Source organism: Drosophila subpulchrella, chromosome 3L (genome assembly GCF_014743375.2).
Source record: "Drosophila subpulchrella strain 33 F10 #4 breed RU33 chromosome 3L, RU_Dsub_v1.1 Primary Assembly, whole genome shotgun sequence".
Lineage (NCBI taxonomy): Eukaryota > Metazoa > Arthropoda > Insecta > Diptera > Drosophilidae > Drosophila > Drosophila subpulchrella.
Genome location: NC_050612.1, coordinates 4,887,742 through 4,914,340, shown reverse-complemented (window position 1 = coordinate 4,914,340; position 26,599 = coordinate 4,887,742). Strand labels below are relative to the sequence as shown.

Genomic DNA, 26,599 nt, shown 5'->3' with positions numbered 1-26,599 from the left:
CAATCGATAGGTATTGACAAGACCAATACATTTCAGTTAAAATTTTTTATCTTGCATGGAAATTGTGGGCGCCACAGGCTTGGGCGGTTTGTGGGCGTTAGAGTGGGCGTGGCAAATTCGAGTGACAAACTTGCGCTGCGCTCAAGCCTACGGAATCTAAATCTGAAATCCCATTTCTCTATCTTTGTTATTTTCCGAGATATCCGCGATCATATTTACGATTTTTTGAAGTTTGTGGGCGGTTTGTGGGCGTTCAAGTGGGCGTGGCAAACTTTTTTTTGGGTCAATCGATAGGTATTGATGAGAACAATACATTTCAGTTAAAATTTGTATTCTAGCATGAAAACTGTAGGAGCCACAGTTTTGGGCGGTTTGTGGGCGTTAGAGTGGGCGTGGCACTCTGCTGAAACAAACTTGCGCTGCGTAAGAAGCTCAGGAATCTGCACGCCAAATCTCAATAGCCTAGCTCTTATAGTTTCCAAGATCTCAGCGTTCATCCGGACGGACAGACAGACGGACAGACGGACAGACGGACAGACGGACAGACGGACATGGCTAGATCGACTCGGCTAGTGATCCTGATCAAGAATATATATACTTTATGGGGTCGGAAACGCTTCCTTCTGCCTGTTACATACTTTCCGACAAATCTAGTATACCCTTTTACTCTACGAGTAACGGGTATAAAAATCGGTTTCTTATAAAGTCACTGTCCAAAATTGCTTATTGGAATAACTTAAAGAACATTGTAAATTGCCCGGTGCAGTTTTTGAGGTAAACTTTTTTTACACGGCGGAATGTATGATGGTAGAAACTTCATCACTGATTACTGCTCCTTTTTATTTGGTTTTAAACTCATATTTGCTTACACAACAAAAACTATAAGAAAACAGTTTAGAAATGCTATGACTAAAACACATAGAAGTATAGGACTTATTCCTTTTTTTTAATTATTATAAAAAAAATGTTACAGGTGTACAAAGTGCCTATCGTACATGCAAGGAATATATGCAAATTGTGTGTACTTGGAAGAAATTAGGAATAGCAAATGAAGTCCAATGCTAGACTTCATTTGGACACATTAATCCAACTGAAAGTGTGAACCGCAATTAAATGCTTTTTATACCGCAAGTGATGGGGTATCCGTTGAGAACCGTGAATTACACGGTCGCTTAACCACGGACCACCCCGAAATTGACTTGAGTGAGATGCGTGCCGAGTGGTTGCAACACAAATTTGTAATTACAATTCCTGGCGCCTTCCCGGGGAAGGTCTGCTAGTGGAACCCCCCAACATTCGCTAAAAAACAATTTTCACGATGTTGGCCGTCCAGTGCGGTGAGGGCTACGTGACAATTTGCCGATACCCAAATTTCTCCATCGACCAGAAACGCCTTCCTTGGCGTAAAAAAACGAATCGCCCGTGGGCTTGTTTTTTCTACCCACAAGGCGAGCCAACATGTGGTAACCCATAATTTACGCCTAGGGATGTTATGATTTTGATTATATCAAAGACTTAAAGAATAGTACTTTGTAGTTATTATAATGAGACACAAGTTCACACTTTTACCGTTCAAGATTGTACGATATTTAGCATATTTAAACAAGTTTTTTTTTATCTACCATTATTCTATTTATTGATAGAAAAACTAATACACTTGGTGTTCATTTCATTTTTTGATAAGCAATATTCTACTTGCTGAAATGTGAAAATATTCTAGCACTTCTCTAGTTTTACTCTAGCAATCAATCTTTCTATTTAGTTTGAGAAAGAAAAAAGGTTTAAAAACCTTCACACTACTTTATTTTTGTTTGGAAAGGGAACCTTTTAATAATATTCTTCTCTCCAGAAGTACACATTTCAATCTGATAGCATAAAGTTAAAAAAGGTTCAATTTTTGAACAGTCGTCACACTCAATTGCTTGTCATCTAGATAATCCCAAATATTGTGACAGTAATATTGACATCGACTGTATTGTAAATTGTATTCTTTTTTATGCATCTTAATCCGTCACCCCTTTTCGCTTAAATTTAAATTACCTATTTGCCAAACAAGGCGCACTGGAGGATAACAAAACACTTTTAAATTTGAGCCCACAAATTGTCAGATCAAAAAGCAGAATCGGGAAAGAGCCATCTGTCAAAATTCTCGTCATGCCATGCAATCTGTCGCTCTTTGCATTTCTCTCGCTGGGGCAACATTAACCATGTTGAAATAAAAATGCGTCCACATGCCCGATACTCATAATTATATATGTCCTAATAAGTGCTATGTGCATATCCCGGTGCACTTGTCAAGTGTTGGCATACCAACTCAACCAAGCCGTTCATTAAAGTATACATTTTCGATGTTTAAATTAGCCACCCCCTCGGAACGGAGAGGGTTGCGGATTGGTCTGCCACTTACAATTACCTAAATTGTTCATGTTAATGTGTTACCTTTGGCCGACATTTAAACACAAAACGACCTCACCGAGGGGTGTTGTCACTCGGAGCGGTTAATAGCTCTATTACACCCCCAATTAGTTCAAACAGATACGTATTTAAATTATTTAGCTAGTTTAGGGTGCGTTAAAGATTTGAAAGGATGAGGAACTATGTAATAATGGTCCAGAACTAAGTGCTTGGACTGTGCCCACTTCAAAATCAAATCCTTTATTGCAACTTTCCCTTTTTGAAAATAGATATCGCCTGTATTGCTTAGAATTGCATATGTAGAAATAAATTTTGGTAAGCACCTTTAATTTTCTTAAAATGTATCACATCTATTAAGCTTTTTGATTAAATGTCGCCCTATATCTAAATCGTTTAACTACAAAAATCTACTCATTTAAAATGAAATTCTTTTGCTTTCCATCTCTGTCTGGAATGTCTCACAACCCAGTGAAGCATTGGTTAAATGTAAAATAAACAATCTTAGAGGACAATACGCGCATAAGAGATCTACGAGATCGGAAACGCATCTTACATAAGAATAGATGAGCAATATTTCGCCCTAGTCCGCAAGAGAACATCCTTTCTTTGAGTGAGATAAAACAGCAATAAGGACCCAAAGAATGCATTCTGTTTTGATGAAACAAATAAATGCTAATACGGCAGCGAACAAACACGGGAGTTTGAGAACAGTACTTGGGCAAACATGTACCCACGCAGATGCACTCATGGGCATTAAATTTGTAACAAGTTAGCAGCTGGCGCCAATTCACAAGCGTCGTGTCGAGTGATTAAACAATCGCATTGATACTCAGTCCCTGGCCATCCGTATCCATGCTGATTCCAATTCACACAATCCCAATTGAATTTCGGATTGACAGGTTCATAAACGGCATTGTTCGCGCTGTTTGTATTTGAATTTCATGCCCGAATACAATTGCTCTTTTCCTGCCCACACATCCAGGATATCACAAAAGGCGGGAAAGAGGCTTATTCGTCGGGTAAATATGGTCTAGTTTGCTTTGGTCATGGGAAAGCCAATTGCGGACTTATTCCGGGTGCTCTGTAGGGTGTGCGGTTCATTATCATCGAGATAATCCCATTAGAAAACGTTGCGGCAAGTGCTAGTTTAATATTCAAGCGAAACCTTCGGGGAAGGATAATAAATACATATGCACTTTGCACATGACAAAATATCCTGGCATAATAGTGCAGGCGGGTTTTGATTAGCATTTATCGGCGTTTCCCTGATGTATATAATCCTCATTTGGTTGGGGGAAAATTATGGCAATAAAAGTACTGCCTATTTGGTAACTCATATTTCGATTACGAAAAATGTATAGATTTCATAAATCTAAGATCAAAAACATTCAGCTCAAATCCCTGTTTTACTTTTAAATTCCAAAATATTTTGGGCTCTCCGATTGCGGAATAAATTCACAGGATGAACTGAATTTCAACGAGGTCTGGGACAGGGCAGTGAAAATATTGACTGAATACGCAATAAAGTAAGAGTTCAAAGGATTTGCCTTGTGGGTAAATGGATAAAAAACATAAGGTTTATATTTATGATTATTTTCTTAAAGCCTTTTAAATAAATAAAGTCCATCATGAGATTATATGCCACGTAAGTGAATGCGATTAAAATAAATTAACTCAAAGTGCCTTAAATTGGCAGATGTTTCTGGGTTTCGATGTGCTGCTGTAATATGAAAGCCGACCACAAAGCCTTGCCATGCTTTAAATATGAAAATGCCAAAAAGTACAAATTCCTCAAATGTGCGCACATAAATCTGTAAAATTTCGAATGCCCATACAAAATTCCAAATCACTTTAACTGCTGGTAATCGGCGCATAATCTTCGAAAATTTGCATGCACTCCCCACGAAAGAAGGTATTTGAGATCCTTATCGTGCACATTATTCACGTCACGTCTGAAGTATTCGAAGCATAGTAAAAATTGCCCATCAATTTCCTTCCCTGGCCACTCCCCCCGCAGCCCCGCCCCTTTTCCGAACCCCCTCCCCGTAATCGAAAGAATATTAGAATACTCGGGGTCCTGCTACTAAATTACCTCGGCGATTTGGCCGGCGATGACGGCTTGTTGTGGGAGTTGTGTCCCGATTGTCCTGGTCCCGGTCTTGGTCCCTCGGATCGTTGGGGCAATTATGGTCGGCTGGGAGCCCCGATATGTCGCACTACGGACATGCCCGCCGCCCATCAAAGGCTCGTTCGTTCCCCATCCTCGTCTCTGGCCATTTGAGCCATTGAGGCGGCTGCAAACTCCGGTCTCTCCAGGTCGTACATGATCGCCCCGGGGCAGAATGGGGCCTTACTGCAGGAGTACAGCAGTACAGGGCACAGGAGATGGGCCGCGGCACAGGCGTTGCGTCTGGCACGGGCTAGTGGCCATAATTCTCGGTACACGACCGCAGAAAAGGGCTGCTGCAGCGGCATCACCGCCGGCAGACGACCCGCCGATCGGATCGCAAAAACGTTAGGAATCTCTGACGCATACCAAGAATGTTGCACTCCATTGTCGGCCCCATAGACCGACTTCTTGGTTCTGTAATTTTACAGAAGAGATGTGATAGTTTTGATTGATGGCTAACATAACTAAAGGTTCCCTCATTTTTTAGAAACAAATTTAGGAAATGGAAAGGTATATTTTAGTCAAAAAACTCATAGTTAAAGTTAGATCTAATTTAAACAAAAGGATCACACTATTAAGAAATGGTTTTATAATATGTACACGAAAATTGTCGTAGCATCATATTTATTTAATTTAATAATATTCATTATAATAATATTAATTGATTATAAGATAACAAGTTATATTTGTATGAAGAACATATAGCTTTTAATTATATTTCATTCAAAAACGACAATAATTGCAATGAACTTAAAGGTACAGAAACGACACAACATTTAACAGCTTAAAAAAATAATATTAAAGCTTATATATTTAAAATTAACTAAATGTTTACCTTTTCGTTTTTTAAAATTTTTCTTAAATTATTAGTATTGGCAATTAATTAAAGTATTGGCAATTAATTGGAAGCATTGAATTTATAAGTTTCCACAGCATTCTTGGACAAGCTTTAGTATTATACATTTTGCAGAAGAACGGTAATGAGCTGATCATCGACTGTTGTGATATGATAAGTACGACTTCTATCGGAGGCGGCAGACCGATTCTGGCCGAGCAGCGCCCATAACGACACAGGTCGTCAAAAGCTGGTGCGGAAAGTGGAGGAGGGACGCACGCGGCTCTGCGAGATCGGAGGCGATGCCGGCTCTAAAGCTTGAGCACTGGAGCGATTGCAGATTTTGTTACGAAGGTTAATATAAAGCGGAGAACAAGGAGAGCAACCCGTGTCAAAACTGAAAGAACGAAAGACAATCATCGCTCAAAGGCGATTTTCGCACACCCTTACGTGCTGGGTCACAAAACTGAACAATCGATTGTAATAAAAAAAACATTACCTAAAACTTAAGGACTTTGCTTATCATATCATATTAAAATGATTACAAAATGCAATACTGCTACATTAAAAAATATGCAAAGACTTAGATCTAATTATAATAGACTATGTCAAAATGATTTCATGTTATATGAACAAAATCATTTTTTTCCAATCATTTGGTGAATTCGAATTGGAATAGAATTAGAATAAGGCTTAAAACTCTATGTGTAAGCCAACTTTTGGAAAGAAAATCGAAATTTTTCGCCCATCGCGTTTTAGAATCTTTAAATATACCCAATAAAGGCCCAATAGGTTTCCCTTGATCTCTCTATTTAGGTTACAGGATGGGCAGTTAGACTGAAATTGTCGTGGTGTCACAAAAAGTGACGAGCGCAATTAGTAAAACTAATTCCCCCACAAGACGATGCATATTTATGAGAGCATGTGGCTTACCGTATACCCCGCCGAATGCAGGTAACATGAACTCAGCGCAAAAGTTATGAGCACAAAATGCAAAGTCAAGCAAGCAAAATCCTATAATTAAACAATTATAGCAACTCCCACTTTTGCTCGTGGTCATTCGCTGGCCCTGGACCCTTGCGCTATGTGCGCTACTCCTCCTCTTTGCGATCAGGACGGATTTCGCCCAGTGTAGCACGACGCAGGTAGTGGTGGAGGAGGAGCTGCGCGAGTTGGAGGAGTCGGAGGAGCCGGGAGGGGAGTCGGTAGCACAAGTACTTCCTTCTGTGCGAGGAATGCTAGCGATTCTCGGTTCTCCATCTCTCCATCCTCGACTGCGCCCCAAGCTCCACCTCCGTCTGGGAGTCTGGAAGCCGTCGGAGGCCCGGGCCCAAAAGCCGGGTTCAAATGCATTTCGATCTCTGGCATTGACACTTGCGGTTGTTTGGTGGAGGTCGGGCAGCACTGCCATAATTATAATACCCGCAAGTAAAAACCCCAGCCCAAGGACTGATAAAGATTGTAAGCATAAACAAGAACAAACGCTGTAGCTATTCAGTTGGCAGTCAAAAAGATGTTGCCTACTGAAAGGCGATGGAGTGTATTTTATCAAAATTATTGAAATATCGCAAAAGGGTTTAAAAATTCTTTTTTATATAGTTTATTATCTGTGATGTGGCTTTTTATATTTGTCCGAACTGGTTCATTATGAAAGACTTCTTCATAAGAAATATGAACATCATCAGTATTATACCAGCTCTTTGAAATTTTCATTTGCTAAACTTAGCTGATCCAACTCTAAGTGGTTTCTACTAAGGTTGTGCTATTTTCGATCGATCTTCTGCATCCTTTATTTAAACTATGGTTAAACTTAAAAATGTAAGCTATTTTGCTTTTAATATCTTATTATTTTTAAAATGATCTTATAATGTCGGCTCTTGTATGCAACAAAATTAAATTAACATTTAACTTAGCTAGATCTGCGTATTTTTCAATTTATAGCTTATTAAGTTGCGAACAATGTACTTAGTAATTTGTATTGTTTATTTCCTGTGCGAGCACGATTACAAAATATTATTTATTGCAAAGCTTGTTTCAAATGCAACACACCTTTTGTCATGGTCCCCTTTTGAGGTATAAATTGAAACTTTAAATAATTAAGCCTTGAGTTGGGTTGCAGTTTTTCAGAGTTCATATTAAAGTAGGTACAAAAATAAATTCTTGAAATCATTATATATATATTCGGAAATACTTGAAGGTGCGGAGCCATAAATGAATCTCTGCTTCAGCAAATGCGAACTGTAAGCTTGAATTTGGGGGGTTCAGCGGCTACCACTAATGATATGTAGATGACGGCAAGTAAGCCTCGGCGTAAACCATGTATTTAGCCTCATGTGCGAGCTTAAGACAAAAAGAAACTGGACGGGCACGATAAATTATTTGAGACGAGTCGATCTCACCCCCGAATCTGGATCGCAGAGTTCGTCGGGTCTCGGAATCTCCAGAAGTCTTGGGACCTCGACCTGCTCCTGCGTGGCTTCACTCGTTTGTCTTGCCGGCCGCCAGCACAAGAAACCTCGGTCAGTGCCAGTTTTGGTGCCCGGTTCGAGTTCCAGGCCAAGTCAAAGCCAAAGTCGCAGTCCCAGCCTCGATAATTAACACACAAGCGCGGGGCGTGATGAGCAACGGACCTCAGAACCAAACAAATTATTAAAAATGAATTAGTGGAAATATAAATATGTGATTTCGAAATCCCATGGACCGCTGGAGCCACGTGCTCCTAGGCATCCACATCGGGCCCTGATGACGCCCCTGGCCACGTCGCCTTGAGGCCTGCAACTCCCAGCTCCACTGCAATTGCATTTGAATGTTTTTCGAGGCTCCGGTTGTTTTTTTAAATATATAAAAGCCATTAAATACTAATCTATTCTCGATTGCTCTTCTTCGGCCGGGCAACTAATGACGCGCGGCCAACATTTAGGCCACCAGTCCAGTGCAAGGAGGCAGTGCCTCCTCTCCCTTAAGTATGATTAATTAATAATGCAGGTAAGCATGTACCGCCGCATGCACATGTCGGTATGTGCGACTGCTAACCGTATTATTATGCACATTAACCAGCCGTGTCATTATTTTATTATTATTGTTATTTCGATTTTCATACTCATTTAAATGTTCATTAATTAAATCGAACCGTAGAGATTTTACCATTCGATTTAAGATTATCGAAAAAAACTTAAAAACTTATTGTTACGAAGACCCCTATATTACTTCATTGATATGATCTAGTGAAATGCAAATAGGTGAATATATTTGTGAACCGACACAGTTTATGGAAATTTAAAAAAGTTAAGCTAGAAGGAGTGAAACGTTTCACAGTATACGATTTTTAAATTCTACCGAATAAATCTGCAGCAAACCATTTAAGGACTGTACATATTCATCAACTCGAGAGGCATATAACAAAACATTTCACATCGCCTAGTTCAATTGATGAATTATGTATTAAAACTGTTATTTACTTAAAGTGCAATCAAACGGTTGTGTGTAAATCTAAATTGGATACAGGTATGAACATAATAATAGAATTTACTAGCAGAACGAATATCTGATAATATACAGATTAATTAAATTGTTGCTAGTACTCAAATGTAGTTGCATATTATGTATACTCCTTAACTCCCCTTCGAATTGAAATAAATATTGTAAGTGCAAGCAGTTGGTTTAAAAAAATTCATCCCAAGCTTTGGAAAAAGTGTTGCAAGAACCAAATTTCTTCAAACACCTTTGTTAATAAAAATATGTTTTGAAATATATTATCATTAATCCGGTGCTATTACTTTAAATGCAGCTGTTATCATGCGCACATAATTTGTTGTTTAAAAATTATATAATATTCAAATCAATAATTAGTATTTTTGTTTGACCAATAATTAAACATGGAAATGTATTATTGATTTTAAACGTTGGGGGAGGGGGGTTTGTTTTTTGCGATACTTTTGCGACGTCATTCTATTTTGAAAATAATGGAAAACACGAAGGCAGCAGATAGCTAATAGGGCATTACATTGCACGGCCAAGATGCAGACGGATACCATCACAAACATCGGCCGAATGTATCTGAGAAGTGCGGAAGAGAGTCTGCTGGCGAGCTAAGAGAACGAAGAGAGCCGCCCAGAGGGAGACGGCACGAGCGCAGAGCGGGACGGAGCACGAGATAAATACAGTCGGTGGGGGTGAGTCAAAGATACATACCGCCTCGAACGCGCTGCCTGGGAACTCTGCCAGCATCCCCAAAAGCGATATGTACAGCCGCAGCAGAATGTGTATCGGGGCTGTTGCCGGTGACACAGGGGATTGTAACTCCCCCTTTTCGGGCTTATCCCAAGCAGTACCTCTACACTGTGGGAAAATCTTGTTTTTCCATCTTTTCGTACCTGCCGTTGGCCTTAGTACTCCAGACATGACAAATCATAAGATGTACTCCTTATGTGATGGACAGCTTTTATATTTAAATCGATTTCATCCTTAAACTAAATATAAATATTTTAAAAGATAGAACTTGGGGTAGTCCTAAAACTTAGGTATATTTAAAACTTATTCGGATATCGTCGAACAACTTTGTATTGGAAACCATATTTGTAACTCAATACCTGTATAACTATTTGGAGTCGATGCTTTAATTCATAAAACACTTATCGGTTTCAGTTATATTTGCTCGATGTAACCCCAGGGTTTGTAAATAAATCTTACTCGGGTTTTTTCTTTCCGATAAGCAAATTCGAAACTAAATAAAATGTTCCGTGTTGATCCTATGTATGTCCTTTTCTCCGGGTGCAGTACATAGGCACACACAATGCCCCCGGCCAATGGGCAATGAAATTCGGGGAGTGGGCGAGACAAATATTAAATCAAGCAGTGTATTATGTACTGGCCATGCGGCACATAAATATTTATGTATCTGCATACCACATACCACCCATTCGAGTGTAGACACACCAGTGTGTGCGGGCTATGTGTAATTATGCACTTATCACTCTGCATGAGCCGTGTCCGTTGCCGACTTTGCAAAGTTCCATTTCCTCGGGAGGTATTGCCCGCATATAGAAGAAGTCCGCCCGAATCTCAGATGTACGCATGTACACGCGTCCAGGGAGTCGCAGTGCGTATGTACAGGTGCCCACGAGTCCGTACATACGAGTACGTATCCGTCTATGTACAGGAGCTGTATGTGGAGTGGAGTGGAGTGGGGGCAGGGGTGGGGGCGGAGGGCAGAAGGATCACATAGCCTCTGTGTATGGCTGCGCGCTATCTTGGCAGGACTTTCGGGGGGCGTTCTGGGGTCCAACGGGGGGTGTGAGCGGGATGGGGATGGGGCTGGGATCTGGGTGGCACATGACCAACAGAAGCTGCATGCATACACCCCCGGGTAGAACAGTACATAGCCAACGGCTGGGTCTTCGGTCGCACGGAACTGAGCTGAGCGGAATGTAAGCTGGGTTGGGGAATCCTTTGGCCGAAACCACAAAGGAGATACGGAAGTTGGCTCAGACGACGACGACAGCGCTCCTGCAGCTCCTCCAGTGCCGATCCGCAGCTGGAACCTCTGGCACAGGCACAGGCACAAGTGCGAGTGCAGGAAACCGGAGCGGAAATTCACTGGGCGGATGTCAAGTCCAAGTTCAGGCCGTGTTCCTTTACCGAGTTACCCCGTAACTAAATAACCGTGTTTTGCTCTCAAGTTCCGGCGGCATTCGCACGTGATCCCCCAGTAATATTACAAGTCCCAGTTCGAGCTGGAGTATCTTCACCCCCGCGCGGGACAGCGATTAACATAAATTTGCACTCGTTGGCCAACTGCGAAAGCTGTCATCATTCTGGATTTTACAAACAACTTCCGACGGAAGGTCGGTCGGACAACAGCTGCCACTGGGGCCAAATTGGGAAATTGCTTTAACCAACTTTTCGTCTATTTCCGTAGGAGTTGGATATGTCATTTCTGGCTACCTTGGACGCAAGTGCCTGGCAGGTATGTATTCTTGCTCCTCTAGGTATTAACATAATGCAATTTGAGTGGACTTATCCGGGTGTTAGTACCCTGATAACAAATCAGGTCAAGTTTTAGAAATCTGAAAAGTTTAATGGAGGCTTATTACAAAGCAAGTGGAGGCCAAAAAATCTATAATTTATTAAGTTAGTGTAACATGTGAAAATGAAATGTGAAAATTTAACAGTGAAATACTTTCAGTTACTAATAACACGAATAAAGTTAAAATGTTCAATGTATATTACATAGATAATAGAATTCTCTATTATCTATTCGGGAGCAAAGAGATTTATAAATGGGCTTAATATAGAAAATGGATTATGTTTCCATCTTATCGGTACCTTAAATTAGTGTTGTATTCTTATTGTATGTAATATTTAAAGACTTCAGATCATCCAACAAATAAGATAAAGCTTTAAAATAAGGGTTTTTACTGACACAACAAACACATTAACTGCTCTTATATATAGGGGATGAATTTGTTAATTTCGCTGTTTGGTAAGACGAAATAATATTATTACTTGGAATTGAACTTCATAACTCAGACTGCAGACAATTGAATCATACATGGTAAATTTGACCAGGAAAACTCTGCAAATATAAATTTGTAATGAAAACTTTATCGATTTTTCGGAGAAATGTGCGAGGGTTCGTTTGTCCGACGGGTAACTGATATTTTACGCTTACTTTTTTACCACAGAAACGAAAGTGCTTAATTTGGGAAATCATAAAACTTTACCCAAAAATAAAAAAACAGAAATTAAATTAACTTTGTCTATATTGAAAACATCCTTATTAAAAATTGAAATAATATCATTCATTATTTAGTTCCTAACATCATAAGTCCTAGGTATTGAATTAGTTTTAAATGGGTATCAGATGATCTTATTCATCCTAAATCATCATAAGTCCTAGGTATTGAATTAGTTTTAAACGGGTATCAGATAATCTTAATCATCATAAATCATACTATCCTAAAAATTTTACTAATTACGAAATTCGTATCGAGTAAGAATTCCTGATAAAGTTGATAAAACTGTTATCAAACAACTCTTTATCAAAGATCAATCTTTTAAAACTTTCTAAATAACCTTGGTATACGTTGCTGATTATTATGGATCTATGGTCTCTGAACGGATCTTATAGATTTGTAACTACAAATTAGGGCCATCTTTATGACTTGTAGTTTGAGTGCCGATGATCAGTTCGGCACTTTTAAGATAAGCATTGACCATTGAACATCTGAACTTTTCAAATGGCACATCCAAAATATCCTTTGACAAGTTTCGCTTACCACAAATTAAATTCCTGGCTGGGGCCTTGGGACGTGGGCTTTACCGGCCAGTGGTCGATTATTTCGGCTCTGATCCTGTTTGTAGTAGTTCTATTTGCAGGACGACTTAGTCCCTGTCAGCGGCAGTCCGCTCTTTTTGTGGTTGCTGCCAGCGGTGGCGGCTGCTCAAATGGCTGTGCTCTGTTTGCGCAGACCTGTCGACCAAATGAACCGAATAATACATCAAACGCTCTTTAATGGGGGTGACAAATCCCCGACAGTTGGTGGACCTGATTACTTTATGAGTGCGGTGGGTCGGTCTTGAATAAGCCGCTCGTCGTTTCTGGAAAAATTAATCAAGCACCGAGAAATAACCGCCAAACATGCAAATATGTTAAAGGAGTTGTGCCTTCTAAAACAGTTTGCATTGTCAGTAATGAGACATGACACTTAAGAGCACGTTGGGAAGGGGTTGTTTACTATTTTTGCATTAAAATATAAATAAGAAAAGGAAGTCTCCAACCTACATATTAGGTATTGACGCTATACGAGTAAACATCTTCTAAAAAAACTCTCTTTTTTTAAAGCATCTAGCTCTTTAATTAAAGCTAATTTTAATATCATGATAACATCGCATAGGCTTGGAGTAACATAGGCTTAAGGAAAAAAAATCGTAAGCTCTTCTAAAATAATAACTTTGATAAAATGTGTCGTATAAGAATGTTAAGGGCCGTTTATATGTCCGTAAGTTATATTAAAATAAGGTTTTGAACTCAAAATTTTCATCATTTTTCTAGGCTTGAAACCTACATGTTTCGTCTTATAAAAAGAGAATTCTTCGAATTCATCAAAAGATGATTGGCCATCAGCGTGGATCCGCCACTACGTATAACTGTGTCACTTTAGTCGTTTTTCATTCGTAAAAAAGTCGTCAAGATCATTCTATAAATACAAATCCTAAGTAACAATTGTCGTAACTGTTTGATTTTAATTTACATAATTTCAAACTTTTTACATCAGTCCTGAGGTCAATGCTATTTCTTATATTTTCTCGATTTTCATCCCCCAGATAGATTAATTTGTCTTTAGTGAGAAAAAATCAAAACGTGACAATTGTGATTCCATGTCCCGTGGTTATCTCATTTGTCTGGCCAAACAAATTTAATAAAAAGAAAGGAGGATGTGTTCGAGTGTCCTGTTTTTATATAAGTTGTCTACCTTAAGATGTGAGTGAGATGCATGCGCGGATACACGGGGGGGATATTGGTGAAATATCAACCCCTTTCGGATTAATTTGTATATGTAATATGTACTTTATTCCAAATTTTTGATTTCTACTCAACAATTTTTTTTATATCCCCCCACAACCAAATTCTGGATCCGCCACTGGTGAGAAGTGAGAGAGCTTGCAATGTGCACGAACAGAAGAGGAGTTGAAAAAACTGCGAAGCGAACTTTTCCTAAATTGGGATCTCAATAATTTCCAAATGTAATTCCCCACCTTTTAAAGTTCCCAAAATAGCGGCAAACGAACAAAAAAAACTCAGTGTTACACTAATCAAAGTAGGAAATTTATTACGTGAAATCTACAAACCCTGTCGCCTTTTTTGTTTTTTTTATAACAATATTTATAAGAGCTCTCTGTTCTCCTGCGTTACAAATAAAATATGTATGTTTAAATGTAATATTAGTCATATATAAATGGAGATGGAAATGGTGTTAATTCGTACTAGGTTCGGTTATATTTGCACCGGATTTTGTTTTGCAGCATAGATATATTTTTTAATATGCGCAATGTTTTTCATACAGTTGTACATTCTTTATCCATTCCTGTTCTGTTTCCGAAACAAATGGGATTATTCCGATTCGGTGTTTTTTTCAAAAGAGCGTATGGTTATCTATAACACTAACCCAAGGTCTTACTGACGACCCTTTTGCGTGCATCTCATTTTTTGGTAAAATTCAGATTGGCATTCTCATGCTTGCCGCCTCATGGCTGAGATCAAAATTTGTGAAACATCAGAATTTGTATAATCTAGCGGAAGTAATGGTATTACCAGCACAGACGTTGCCCACAGAGACTCCATTGTAGTTAAATGCCAATTATATGCATAAAGGGATTTTCGAGATAATTACGGAATAGCGGCCACGACATCCTTATCCACGTTATCCAATGTTCTGGGTAGGCTAATAATTCGAGATGTTAATACTCCGCCCGTTTGTGGCTTGGGAATCGGCTTCAAGTTGCATGCTGGAAGAGCGGGATCTGGGGCGAGCACCGAAAATGTTCAAAATAATGGCACGTGACCATATTTATGCCATTTAATACACGAGGAAACACTGCATGGCACCAAACAACACTTCGAGGCATATCATCCCATTTGCCCACAAAAATGCACCCCCGCCTTTTGCAACGATGCTGCTTACACTCAGAAATAAACTATGACTGCAAATTACATGTAGGTATATGTTAAGACTTGCAAAACTATGAGACTTTTTTATAGACTTACCATAACAAAATAGTTCTAGTTTCCACATAGATAACGAAACCAATACTCATTTCTTTTTAAAAATATTAAAAATATTAGAATTAACCACATATTGATTTCAGTTGCTAGAAAGTTACCCCTAACTTTAAATATTTACTAAATATGGACTCCGTTTTTCGCAGTGCTACGGGGATAATCTTCCCCGTTCCCGAACAGGGGTCTGTCTAAGTGAGAAATTGGGCCGGGGAGAGGCTGACGAGTACTTCAAGCTAAAAAGTGAAAAGCCAAGTAGTGCGAGTGGCAAAGAGCGTCGCTGCGGCGATACGCATATGTTTTTTCTGGGGCCGTGCGGCCTTATTTGTTGCTTCGCAGGATGCGCACACCTGAGTGGTCCTTAATGAAAATCCACAACCCCCGACTCCGGAATCGATAGCTGGGGGCTCAAGTACCGGCGAAGGCTTGTCGGAAAATTATACAGCAAACACACTACAAACAAGGCGGATATACATTACGATGCTGGGCCACGTGACCCGAGAGCCGTCATTTTAATTAAGTTCATAAAAAAACAGGGCCACGGTCCGCGAGAGTCTTTTGTCAGCAAATTTCAATTTTGATACTTTATTTGGGGCATTTTGGTATCAACATGGACTGCATTTACCGTAGGTAAAAATTGGCATATCGATTTCAGGTAACGAGGTGAAGAAGAACTTCCGAGAGGTATTCTTTTCTTAGTAATCCAAGAAAGTAACATTTTCTAATAGAGAGGGGTTCAATTACTTCAAAAAATAAATATTTTATTAACCAAAAGTCGAGTTTTACAATATTAGAAGAAAGCAAAGTGGTAAAATAAGTTTAAAACCCTCTTGAAGAGATACTTAAATTCAAATACTTCATTTTTAACAAATAGCATACATCATAAATGTTAAAAAAGTGCAATTATATAAATTACTGTTTTCAAGTATGAGAAAATATACAAGAAAGTTTAGTTTATGGAGGCCGGCGCTAAAGTTTGAAGTGTTGATGCACAACCAAATATAATTGTGCTCGTGGGCCTGGGCTGCAAATCAAGTCTTATTATTCATCCAAAACATTAGTCACTGCAGTTCAATTAAAGGAAATTACACACACGGTTTTTACAGGTTTGCCTGCATAAATTAATATATTTCAATGAGCTGTGTGTCGCTTTGAAGGCATTCGTATTCGTACATACGTGACGGGTCCTCGCAGCACTGTACTTATCACGTGATTTATATTAATGGCGGCATATCATGTTTCACGCGTGCTCGGCGCTGGTTTTGACTGCAGAACAAATTTGTCAGTGGGGGTCGGCACGCGCTGCATTTTCGAATAAAGTCATCGCCAACGACAGGTCGGGGCAGCAATGGCAAACTGCAGAAATGCATAAATGCAGAATACCAATACCAATCTCGCTGGGACAGGCTTGGCACCTATTGAGAGCCGGGCTTTCGCCATAAAACAAAGAAATATGGGCGAGAAGAGCCAGTTGTTTATGATGGAGATGGACAAAACGGCTATAAATCTTAATCCGCAAATGTCAGATCGACTTATTGAAGTCTACGGATAAGAAGAGGCCCATTTTCAGGGGATCTACGAGCGCAACTTCTTAGGAAGCCAAGTATCTGTACCTTTCATGTGTTTTAAAAATCTGCATTTTAAAATAATGTTAATAAGTTGAACTTTGGGCTTACTAAAACTAAGGCTTGACATCGACTTAATGAAGTCTACGGATAAGAGATGCCCATTTTCAGGGGATCTACGAGCTCATCTTTTTAGGAGCCAAGTATCTGTACGTTGGGTTTGCATTTCATATGTTTTAAAAATCTATAACAACAATTACTTTATATTATCAACTAATTGAATTTTAGTGTTCTCTTAAATAATAACTTAAAAGCTGTAACTTTATATAAGAAGGTATCTATGTATCAATAGGTAAATCCCAAAGCATTTGTATCTGCAAATGATACCCCTCAAATGTATTTACCGATTTAAATTTATACGCTGTATATTGAAAAAATGGTTTTCGTTTTGTTGTGGTTTGTATTCCTTTGCACCCAGACAAAGCACCGAAAGGCAAATTATGTTAATTGTACGAGATTCCGCTACTGTTGCTGAACATCGCGGTCGTGTCATTAGCAAACATGCTTAATTATTGTTTTGGTATTGGTTTTAGAAGATGTTGAAATATTTCATATCAACACGTCTTCGTGCTCAAAAGCGATTTTGAGGTTTCCCTTTGTTTTTGGAAAAGCGAATTGCGTAAAATAATAAGATAAATTGCCGACTTAACTGTCTCGCGTCATGTAGGCGCTGCTTAAAAGTGTTTCTTTTTAGTGCAGTCTTGGTCGTCTCTCCAAAAGACTACTTTACACTTGGCGAATCACTTAAGAGTGTGCAGAAAAATGAGGCAAAATGCGAATCCCTAATTATAGCTCAGGGCGAGCGTCCAACTAGTTATTCTCACACGGGGCCAGCGACACCTACTACCAGGTATAGACCCCCAACCATCTACCATTTACCAAACAACCCAGCAACGGATACCGTTCCGCGCCATCTCGGCCTCTACGCACTTTCCAGCCCATCTAGATTCAGAAACGCATCCGCGGGCACTAGTTGTCTCTGCACCAAAGATCACCGCAGTTTAAGTGCGTATAACTACGTATAACCAAGGTACAGATGTAGGAGTGCATATATCACGGGTTATATGGAAATAATAAGATAACGTTTAGGCGAAGAGCCTAAATTTACATGTGCGTTTTCCACTGATTAATGCTCAGATCTGTATCGATGTTAGTAAGAAGAGCAAAAATGGTTTCAATATCATTCAAAAAGCTGCGAAGTTACAGATATAAATCGATAGCAATCATTTAAAAGAAAACCATAGGATGTATAAAAAGGCTATATGAACAAAATTTGTCTTTTAACTTGGGAAATACTTTTTAAAGCCTAAATATTGAATGGTTTTTAGTCGGATTAGCCAAATGTTAAGAAGTTTGAGTCACACCAATAAATTATTTTTGGCTGAAAATAGCAATTGATTTAAGGGACCAATAGGATTTAATGCGATAAGTCAATACAAAACCACGCGCAGCCCTGCATAGCTTTATTATATTTCGATTTTAAATCAGGTTTTGTTAGATTTGGATTGGTATTATCGACCTTTGTTCTAAAATCGGTTCGACTTAGCGATTATTTTTATGCGAGCTCTGAACTGTGCCCCAAATATCGCAAACATATTCGTTTTGTTTTATCGCTGCTGTGGCATAATTATACCATTTTGGGAGCGTAAAAACGAGCGAAGAATTAAAACCAGCTAATCATTATTAAGCGCTTTAATGATTTTATAGTCCAATTTATATTCCTTAACAACCACTTGCACTCGGCCAAATGCTTACATCTCTTATTTGGATGTTTGCTTTTAATTTTCGGAGTCGGAGCCTGGAAACCAGAGTCCAGAATCGGAATCCGTCTCCGCAGTTATTTATCGCAAATTGGATGTGTGCATGTGCCCGAATGTCTGAGTATCTGAGTATTTGAGTATCTGGATGTCTGCACCGCTGATGCTGATGCGGTGCCACTCGGTTCTGGCGATTCGCTTGATTTAATAGTGGCAATTTCGTTCGACTCCAACGCACTGATAATTTTCTCACATAGAAATCCGTTTTTATAAGCTAAAAAAAGGCGCCGCACGCAATTCGGCATTCATGTTTTATTGCCTAATTAACTGGCGCTGACCATTTCACGACCTCTTGTGCGTGACGCGTGAACGCAGTTACGGCCAAGGAATCACTTATTCGGAGGAGCGCCGGTTCTGGACTCCTGTCCGCACATCTTAACCACATCCGAGGCTGGCATTATCACTAAATTACCAGATCACCGAGGGGAAATAGTATTTTAATTGTATTTTCCTATCTGCGGGGCAGGAAAGAGTGGTCCTATTCTTTCTAGGAATAAACTCTTCTGTTGGTTTTCAGTTAAGGTTGTAAGAGTACGCCAGAATATAATTCATAGAGCAACTTTAATAACAGAACTTTACATGTTTATATAGGGATTTGCCACCAGATATAGGTAATTATATAATATTATGGTAAGCTCGAGTGAATGTTTATCCCTAAAACAGTAATATTGTTCTTGTAATGTGGTTCGCTAGTTAGTGGAAATATTCAACCATAGTTGGTATGCACCCATCCAATATTATTCAATGAGGAGTCGAAATCTAGAACTTTGGCATAATGGCCACGGCTATCTTACAATAATCCTTTTACACGAGTGTGCAAACGTACGATATGTTCGCATTTATATGTACGTAATCGCAATCTACTGTGGGTAAACACAGCTGCAAATGTATTTCCTTTTGACCTCGAATTTAAATGGTCCGCCCTGGTCGCTCTGCTGGCTGTTCGCCGCTCTATCGGGTTGCTTGTACGCCGAATTGCGAAAAAACAGAGCGGATTAAAGGTGCACATGAGCACTGCCGTAGGAAATATGCTGCAAACATCCGCCTGCTGCAACTGCATCTGAAAACGCACACACCGCCACACAGAGAACCTCGGCCAGAGCTGGAGCACACTAAAAAGAATAAGTTCAACACGGTACTGGGATCACGAATAAATAAATATATTTAGCAATTCAAAAAATGTAACCTGTATCCGGTATCCTAGGATCACGATTAAATAAATATATAAAGCAATTTAAAAAATGTAACCTGTACCAAGTTGATTTAAAGTGTGGGCTTTAAAATATTATTGATATAAGCTTACCCTTAGCTTATAAAATGTTTGTTTCTAGGAGTTTAAGAAGCTATGTTAGTGTCATTTGAAAGAAATACTTACAACAAAATTTTAGTTTTAACAGAATTCATTATGTTATGTATCGGTTTTATTTTCTTCCTACGGAATGACATTAACATACTTTTATATCAGTTGGTCTTAAATAAATTTATTTGTATTTCGTTAAATGACATTTAAATATGCCTTGAAAAATAATAATTTATTTTGTACTAGTAAAATATTTATTAAGAACAGTATTAATTTAAACAAAAAACTTGTTTGCTATTGTTCCTGAAATGAGATGTCGTGAAAAAAGCCTTAAAGATATTAAATTTCAATTAAAATACGGCAATTCCGTAATTACAAACAAATCATTGTTGAGAGTTTCGATGAACCTTAGCTGTACGCCTAATAATATTTCGTTACCCAGCCACATTTTCTCCGAGTGCAGGCAGTGGAAAAGGATGGGGATGAGGATGGGCAGGAGGAACCCAGCGCTGCGGCGAGCGCGGCGCACTCGCTCATCTTCCCCGCGGCTATTGGCGTCGTGCAACATTGCAGGAGCCTTTTCCTGGGCCTGCGCCGCTGCTGAAAGACCGAACTGGCCGAGGAGGAAAGACCTGGCCAACGCCGGCGAAACAGGCGAACGGGCGAATGAGCGGCCATGGGCCATGGGCCACGGCCATGTCGCTGATGATTCGTGTATCGCACCGCCGCCACAGCGTTTGGCTTCTCCCGAAATTTGAATCTGCCTGCATCTGAGGACTTAACGAATATGAACGAAATGGCCCGCGGCGCTTTCGAAATATTACCACACTCGAGGATGGCTACGTACTACGTACATGCGTTCGAGTTTGAGTTCGAGTGAATGCGGAAAATTATGGCGAAGTAGTTGCAGATACAAACACTCAATCACAAGGGCTCCATTTGCATACGGCGCCCCCTCCCCGGACCCCAGAGAAGGGGCCATGAGGCCTAAGCAGTCCCATTAACCATAACCCCTAGGAGCCGAGTCTGTGGCTCTGTTCCTGAAAGTAGATCTTCCTTTCGCTCTGAGGGATTGTTCCATTTAAAGAGTTTTGTGCTCTTACATCTGTTAATTAGAGCTTTTTCTGGCCATCTTGCTTTTATTGGATTCCACTAGGTACCCTATAAAACGAGCAGATTTTATATTCGTATAAAAAATGGGTTGCTTAGTTAGTTCAAAGGAAAACTATTTCATTTAGTGGTCGTACACAGGGAACAATGTCGGTGAAAAATGGGAACAAATTGCCCTTCAGATCTGTGTTTATTGTCGATTTCCTGCATAAGAAAACACATTTCGGGGTTATTAGTGGAATGACTTAGTAATATTATTTGTATAATATTATAGTAACTCAGCTTTCTTTTGACTATACATATATTAAGTATCAAGTACACAGAGAGAAATATCCAAGAACATTGTTCTTGAACTAAAAACATTCGTTCTTAAAAACCGTGTAAGTACATTTTGGTATCAATGTTCTCAATATTGAAACGAAATGGTGAGAAGAGAAAAGTCAAATTGAGTTTATTTAACAACTTTTTGATAAGTGTGCACTACTGACTGGACTAATAGCTTATTTGTTGAGATATACTATGCAGATACCGCCAATTCAACTTGATCCGAGCAAAATAAAAACATTTTTAATTTAAAAATGTCGTTTTATTTTTAAGAACATTTTCAACTCAGATGAGAACTTTAGAGTTTTGTCTGTGTATATACAAGCTATACTTCTTATAAGCAAAAAAAAGTAATATTATAATGCTTAATTATGCTCTTAAGTATGAGAAAAAACCCAAATCCTTCACAAAATGATATTTTTTGGTTTTTATTTTACCAGAAATATTACGATTTATTCAATAATCCTATGGGAAAACTATAGTTTTTACTTATTGGGAAATAAAAAGAACCTGTGGTAGATTTCTAAAGTGGGAAATATGTATCTTACAGACCAATTTATTTAAAAATATTCCATATTAAAACGGAAAGATCTCTCTAATGCCGTCCTTACCCCAGTGCTTTTGCAATTACTGTATGCCGCATTGTCTTTGGCTGCACATAAGAAGCTTATATTTTTGGAAAATCACTACTCCGGCGCTGATTGTGATTTGCATGTGGAATGCACTTGTCTGCGGCCGGCAATGCAGACCGACCAGAGCGGCTTGCCGATAAAGGAGTTGCCACAGATTGGCAGTCCAAGTCCAGTAAAGTCAGTGCCAGAGCCACGAAAGCCACAAGTCGGGGCTGGAAGTCGGGGCAGTAGTCATGCAAGTCCTGCGGCATTCACGAGTTTCCCCCTCGGCGATCGCATTTAAGACGCATCTTAAATGAGGTGCTCAGGCCGAGTCCTCGTCTCTGGGCCTGTTGGGCCTTCAGCTCTTCAGCTCCCCAGCTCCCCAGCTCTACAGCTCCTCGGGTCTTGGGCAGTTGGTTTAGAGCCAGCTTATGACTGGCTCAAAGAAAGCTGCCATTTTCGGGAGTGGACTGGTATGGGTTGGGATGTGGATGTGGATGTGGATCTGGTTGCAGCAGTGCCCGCGATGGTGTAGGTGTGCGGTGTCGGTAGTTGGTAGTTGGTAGTTCGAGTTGGTAGTTGCACAGAGGTGTACTTGAGTGCAGTTACCATGGGCACACGGACCACTGTGCATCACGATTTATGCCTCATGCTGCGGGGAGGATTGGGAATTAATTGGTAATGCGAGCAGTGCATCAGTATCAGTATCAGTATCGGTTTTGGTATCGCTTTTGGTATCCGAATCGGAGCCAAAATGGCGGACCGATCATCGATCGATCGATCTCTTGTCGTGGCCGCAATCAAAAATCGTGCCGCCGCAAAGAAATCGCTGAAATGGAGGTGGGTCGTCCGGCATTCCACCGCCGCAATTGGATAATGCACCTGATCACCGCTTCCACTCCACGAAATTTACTGCTCTGCTCTGCTCCTACGAGGTAGCATCGTGAGTGGGGCTGTACGTATATAATGTGCATGTGCAGTTGGCGGGATCACGGTTTCATATCTTATTTCGCCCTGCTGCAAATTCGGACTTAATAACTGCGTGCTTGATATACTTTCCCCCTGAATCTCGCCCCTTCTCAGCGACCGAACTTCGCTACCTTTTCCCCTGACAACGAAACAAAGGTAGGAGCCCGAATCCATTTGAGTCACTTAGAAAGCTAATGGCATAATTTAATTGGGGAGACAAACAGTCAAAGCTCAGGCTCGGAAAAACCCGGTGATTCAATTTTCCACAGCTGCTAATCCTTATCGCGTTTATTCGCGGCTTTAATTGTGTAGCCTGAAAACAAAGCCAGAATGTCGTTAACAAGAAATGTAATAAAGGTCTCTTGAGAGTACCAAGCTTACTTTTACTGTTGTTGAAGTTTAAGGCAACAGTAAAGTGAAATATGAGATATCTTAACAGGGAAGTTCTTAGAAGGACTATTACTCTGTTAAAGTATTACTTGTTAGTGTCAATGTTAACGAAAAACGCAACACAAGAATTCTTAAACAAAACATTTAGCTGGAGGAACAACGAAATATGATATCATTCTTAACCCCATATGGACTCTTTTTTATTTTGGTGTGCAGTACACTGACTTACATTTTAATAAATAAAAATATTACGATGTTTATAAAGTTTAAGGCTTAGTTTTATATTCGTTTATGCGAGTTATGTATATAAAAGTGTTTCTTCTCTACAAGATAGCATAATAGTTACATGTTCTTTTTTTATCTACTTTCAGTTAAAATTACCTGACCTTATCTGCAATCAGTATTAATCTGTCCGTGCTTATAGACCTTAAAGATCTTTCGAACTACTCTATATAACAATGCAGAGAACAAGTTAAACTTTAAACGAACTCTTTTGTAGAACCTTGCATTTTTTTAAAAATTTCCCACCTTCGATATTGGTGGCGATAGGGATTTTATTCAAACACTTTTATTCAATTTCTTTTCTATGGTTAATGTCTAGTTTTAACTATTGTCAAATAAAGAAAGCTAGACTCTTCATCAGTTTGCGAATAAGTAATTACATAAATATTAAAATTGTAATTCTGTAAACGAATAATATAATATTTATAATAACGAAAAATATATGATTTTTACTAGTTAGCCAAAAGCTCAAAGTGCGCTGTTCTTTGGCTGGCTATTATAAATATATTTGTAGCTTAAACCAACACTATAACCTAATACTTTGATGTCGAAGTTTCCTGTTATTACATCAGAAACATGAATCTAACTATTTATTTTGTGAATGCAAGCGATATAAAAATCGTTACATTCACTTTGTTTCTTTAAATTAAGAACATTTTGTTTTGGGGATATAATCTGCAATTTAAATTGTACAGTCGTTACGGCCCCTGATTAATACTTATTGCCAATATAATAATGCAAGTGCTCATATTTCATAATTCGATTGTTGTTTCATGACATAGTTTTTCTGATTTTTACAACGACCACTTCTTAATGGGGAAACAAAGCTATACTGAAATATGATTTCTATGAGAGTCACTTGCTTTAATAAATACTTTAAAGGGGTTTTCTCGATAATGGCGGAAACAGTTTGTTTCTGAATGAAAGGGATTTATATTACTTCGAATTTTAATAGATATGACTGCTTCTGTTGTCGTTCCTCATTTTGTATCATCGATTGCGAAATATTTATTCACTATTTAATTTTTCCGGGAATTGTGTGAGAGCTGAGAAAAATGAAAATCTGTTATTTTCAGTTTGTTTTGATTACGGCGTGCAGGGACCCACACTTATATGAGTGAATATGTAAATGGCCAGGCATTCATATGGCAACCCCCGAACCCTCGATAAGTACGTAGGTACATGGGTGCGCGCTTAATCCCCGAGAGAAGAAAGAACCCGGAGCACGTACCACTGGCGATTTGGATGCCCAATGCCGGGGTTTTCCCAGTAGCAGCCCAGGAACCCAGCAACCCTCGGGGCACGTCGCCAACCCCGGCCATTCGCATTATGTTTTTGCAACCCCTATGTATCCGTATCTCGCGAGCATGGGCATCTGTATCTGTATCTGAAGCTGCGCTGCCGCAGCCTCTGGGTTTTCGGGCTCGGCCCATTGTCTAGTAGTCCGCTGGCGGGGCGTGGCTTCCGAAATATAAATGGCTGTGCTCTCTTCGGACTCGGGCTTCTCTTCGGGAGCCGCTCTTCGATGCCCGAGAGCCAGAAAACCTGCTTGCCCGCCGTATCTGTGTGCGGGCCTCACCCATACAGGCGTTCGGCGAACGGGCATAGGCTTTGGGCACTTTTCCTATGTATTCCGCAGCTGTATGGGTGAAAAAACAGCAGCCGCAGCAGCAGCAGCAGCATCTGCAGCAGCAGCAGCCGCGGCAGCAGCGGCAACATCGCACATCCCCCGAAGGTTTTTGCGTCCAACCAGAAAATCCAACTTCAGTCGAGAACTACGTCTGGTGGCTGCGCAAAGGCGGAATTTCGATTGCGGGTCCCTCGCTTAATTAACCGAACCGAAACCGTACCGAAACCGTTCCGTTCCGAACCGAACCGATCCGCACAATCGATCGCACTCGTGGATCTGACTCGAATTTCAATTTAAGTTTAGTTAGAACCAACAATTAAATCGCGTCTATTGTCCCCTAATCGGACCAGTGTGTAGTGTACATAGCGGCGGATACGTAACTCTAACTCAAGCACCCACAGTTGCCTTAACCAGTGCCAAAAATCGATTTTCAATAAATACTTACTTAGTGATCGTACCTGTTTCGCATCTCAACTGGCCCAAGTGTTCAAAAGAAAACCTATGCTCTCTATCGCTACCTAATTGCAATTGCCACAGTTAATTTGGATCAAAATGCACATTCTCCACCGCACCAACGACCATCAGTTCGAGGACCAGAAGTTCATGATGGTAAGCACCGCCGCCTTTGCAGGGTGGCTTTAATCGGAGGAGGGTTCGACGGTTGATAAGCTCTATCCAAGTTGTCTGTCAGCCGAAATCTGCTCAGGTTAACCCCGAGTGCAGCGGAGCTGCTCTGGCTGCGGCCACTGCTACTCAAAATCAGATATTGAACCATCGAGTGCCCATGGGCCAACGCCGCTTGATTGACACTAAAATTTCTCTGGGCACTTTCGGGCACGCAAGCACTTTTGGCCAATTACCCCGCGTCTGTGGACCGAGGGAACCGTGCCCGTGATTCACACACAAACTGATTACCATTCCTGGCCGTTCTAGCTGCAAAATCAATGACCAATTTACAGTAATGGGTTTTCCTGCGAGTCCGTGTGGCACACTCTTACTCCGGGAATAATAAGTACATAAACTTCAACCTGATGTACCCACTCCAAGTGTCTGGGGATCACTCAAGAGCCTAAAAGGGTGTGGGTTCCAAAAACAGGCATCAAACGCCAGGATATAATAAATCGGAGAACCGAAGTTCATTTAATAAATAGGGTTCAAGGGAAGACCAAATTAAAATGGATTTGCTATTCTAAAGTCCTCAGATATTGCTGGAGTCAGTAAAGTTAGTGCCACAAAGTCCTTTTTGCAGATAGATTGGGATATATCTATATCTTAATCTAAAAAGTGTTGCTAAAAAGATACATTTAATTAATGCAAATATATCTTTATAATACTTTTTT

At 39.9% G+C, this 26,599-nt stretch overlaps 1 protein-coding gene across 5 annotated transcripts in view; it reads left to right on the top strand.

The window, feature by feature from the left end:
- The first annotated feature begins 10,894 nt into the window (after window positions 1-10,894).
- The window catches only part of LOC119554363 (transcription factor AP-2-epsilon), a 37,770-nt gene continuing 22,065 nt past the window's right edge, over window positions 10,895-26,599 (top strand). For 2 of the 5 annotated variants that reach the window (XM_037865231.1, XM_037865233.1), the window contains exon 1: window positions 25,411-25,868. In XM_037865231.1, coding sequence (XP_037721159.1) covers window positions 25,812-25,868 — 57 coding nt within the window. In that variant the 5' untranslated portion in view covers window positions 25,411-25,811. Of the gene's footprint in view, window positions 11,386-25,410; window positions 25,869-26,599 lie in introns of those variants that run through there. The other 3 variants (XM_037865234.1, XM_037865237.1, XM_037865235.1) reach the window with 3 other exon arrangements.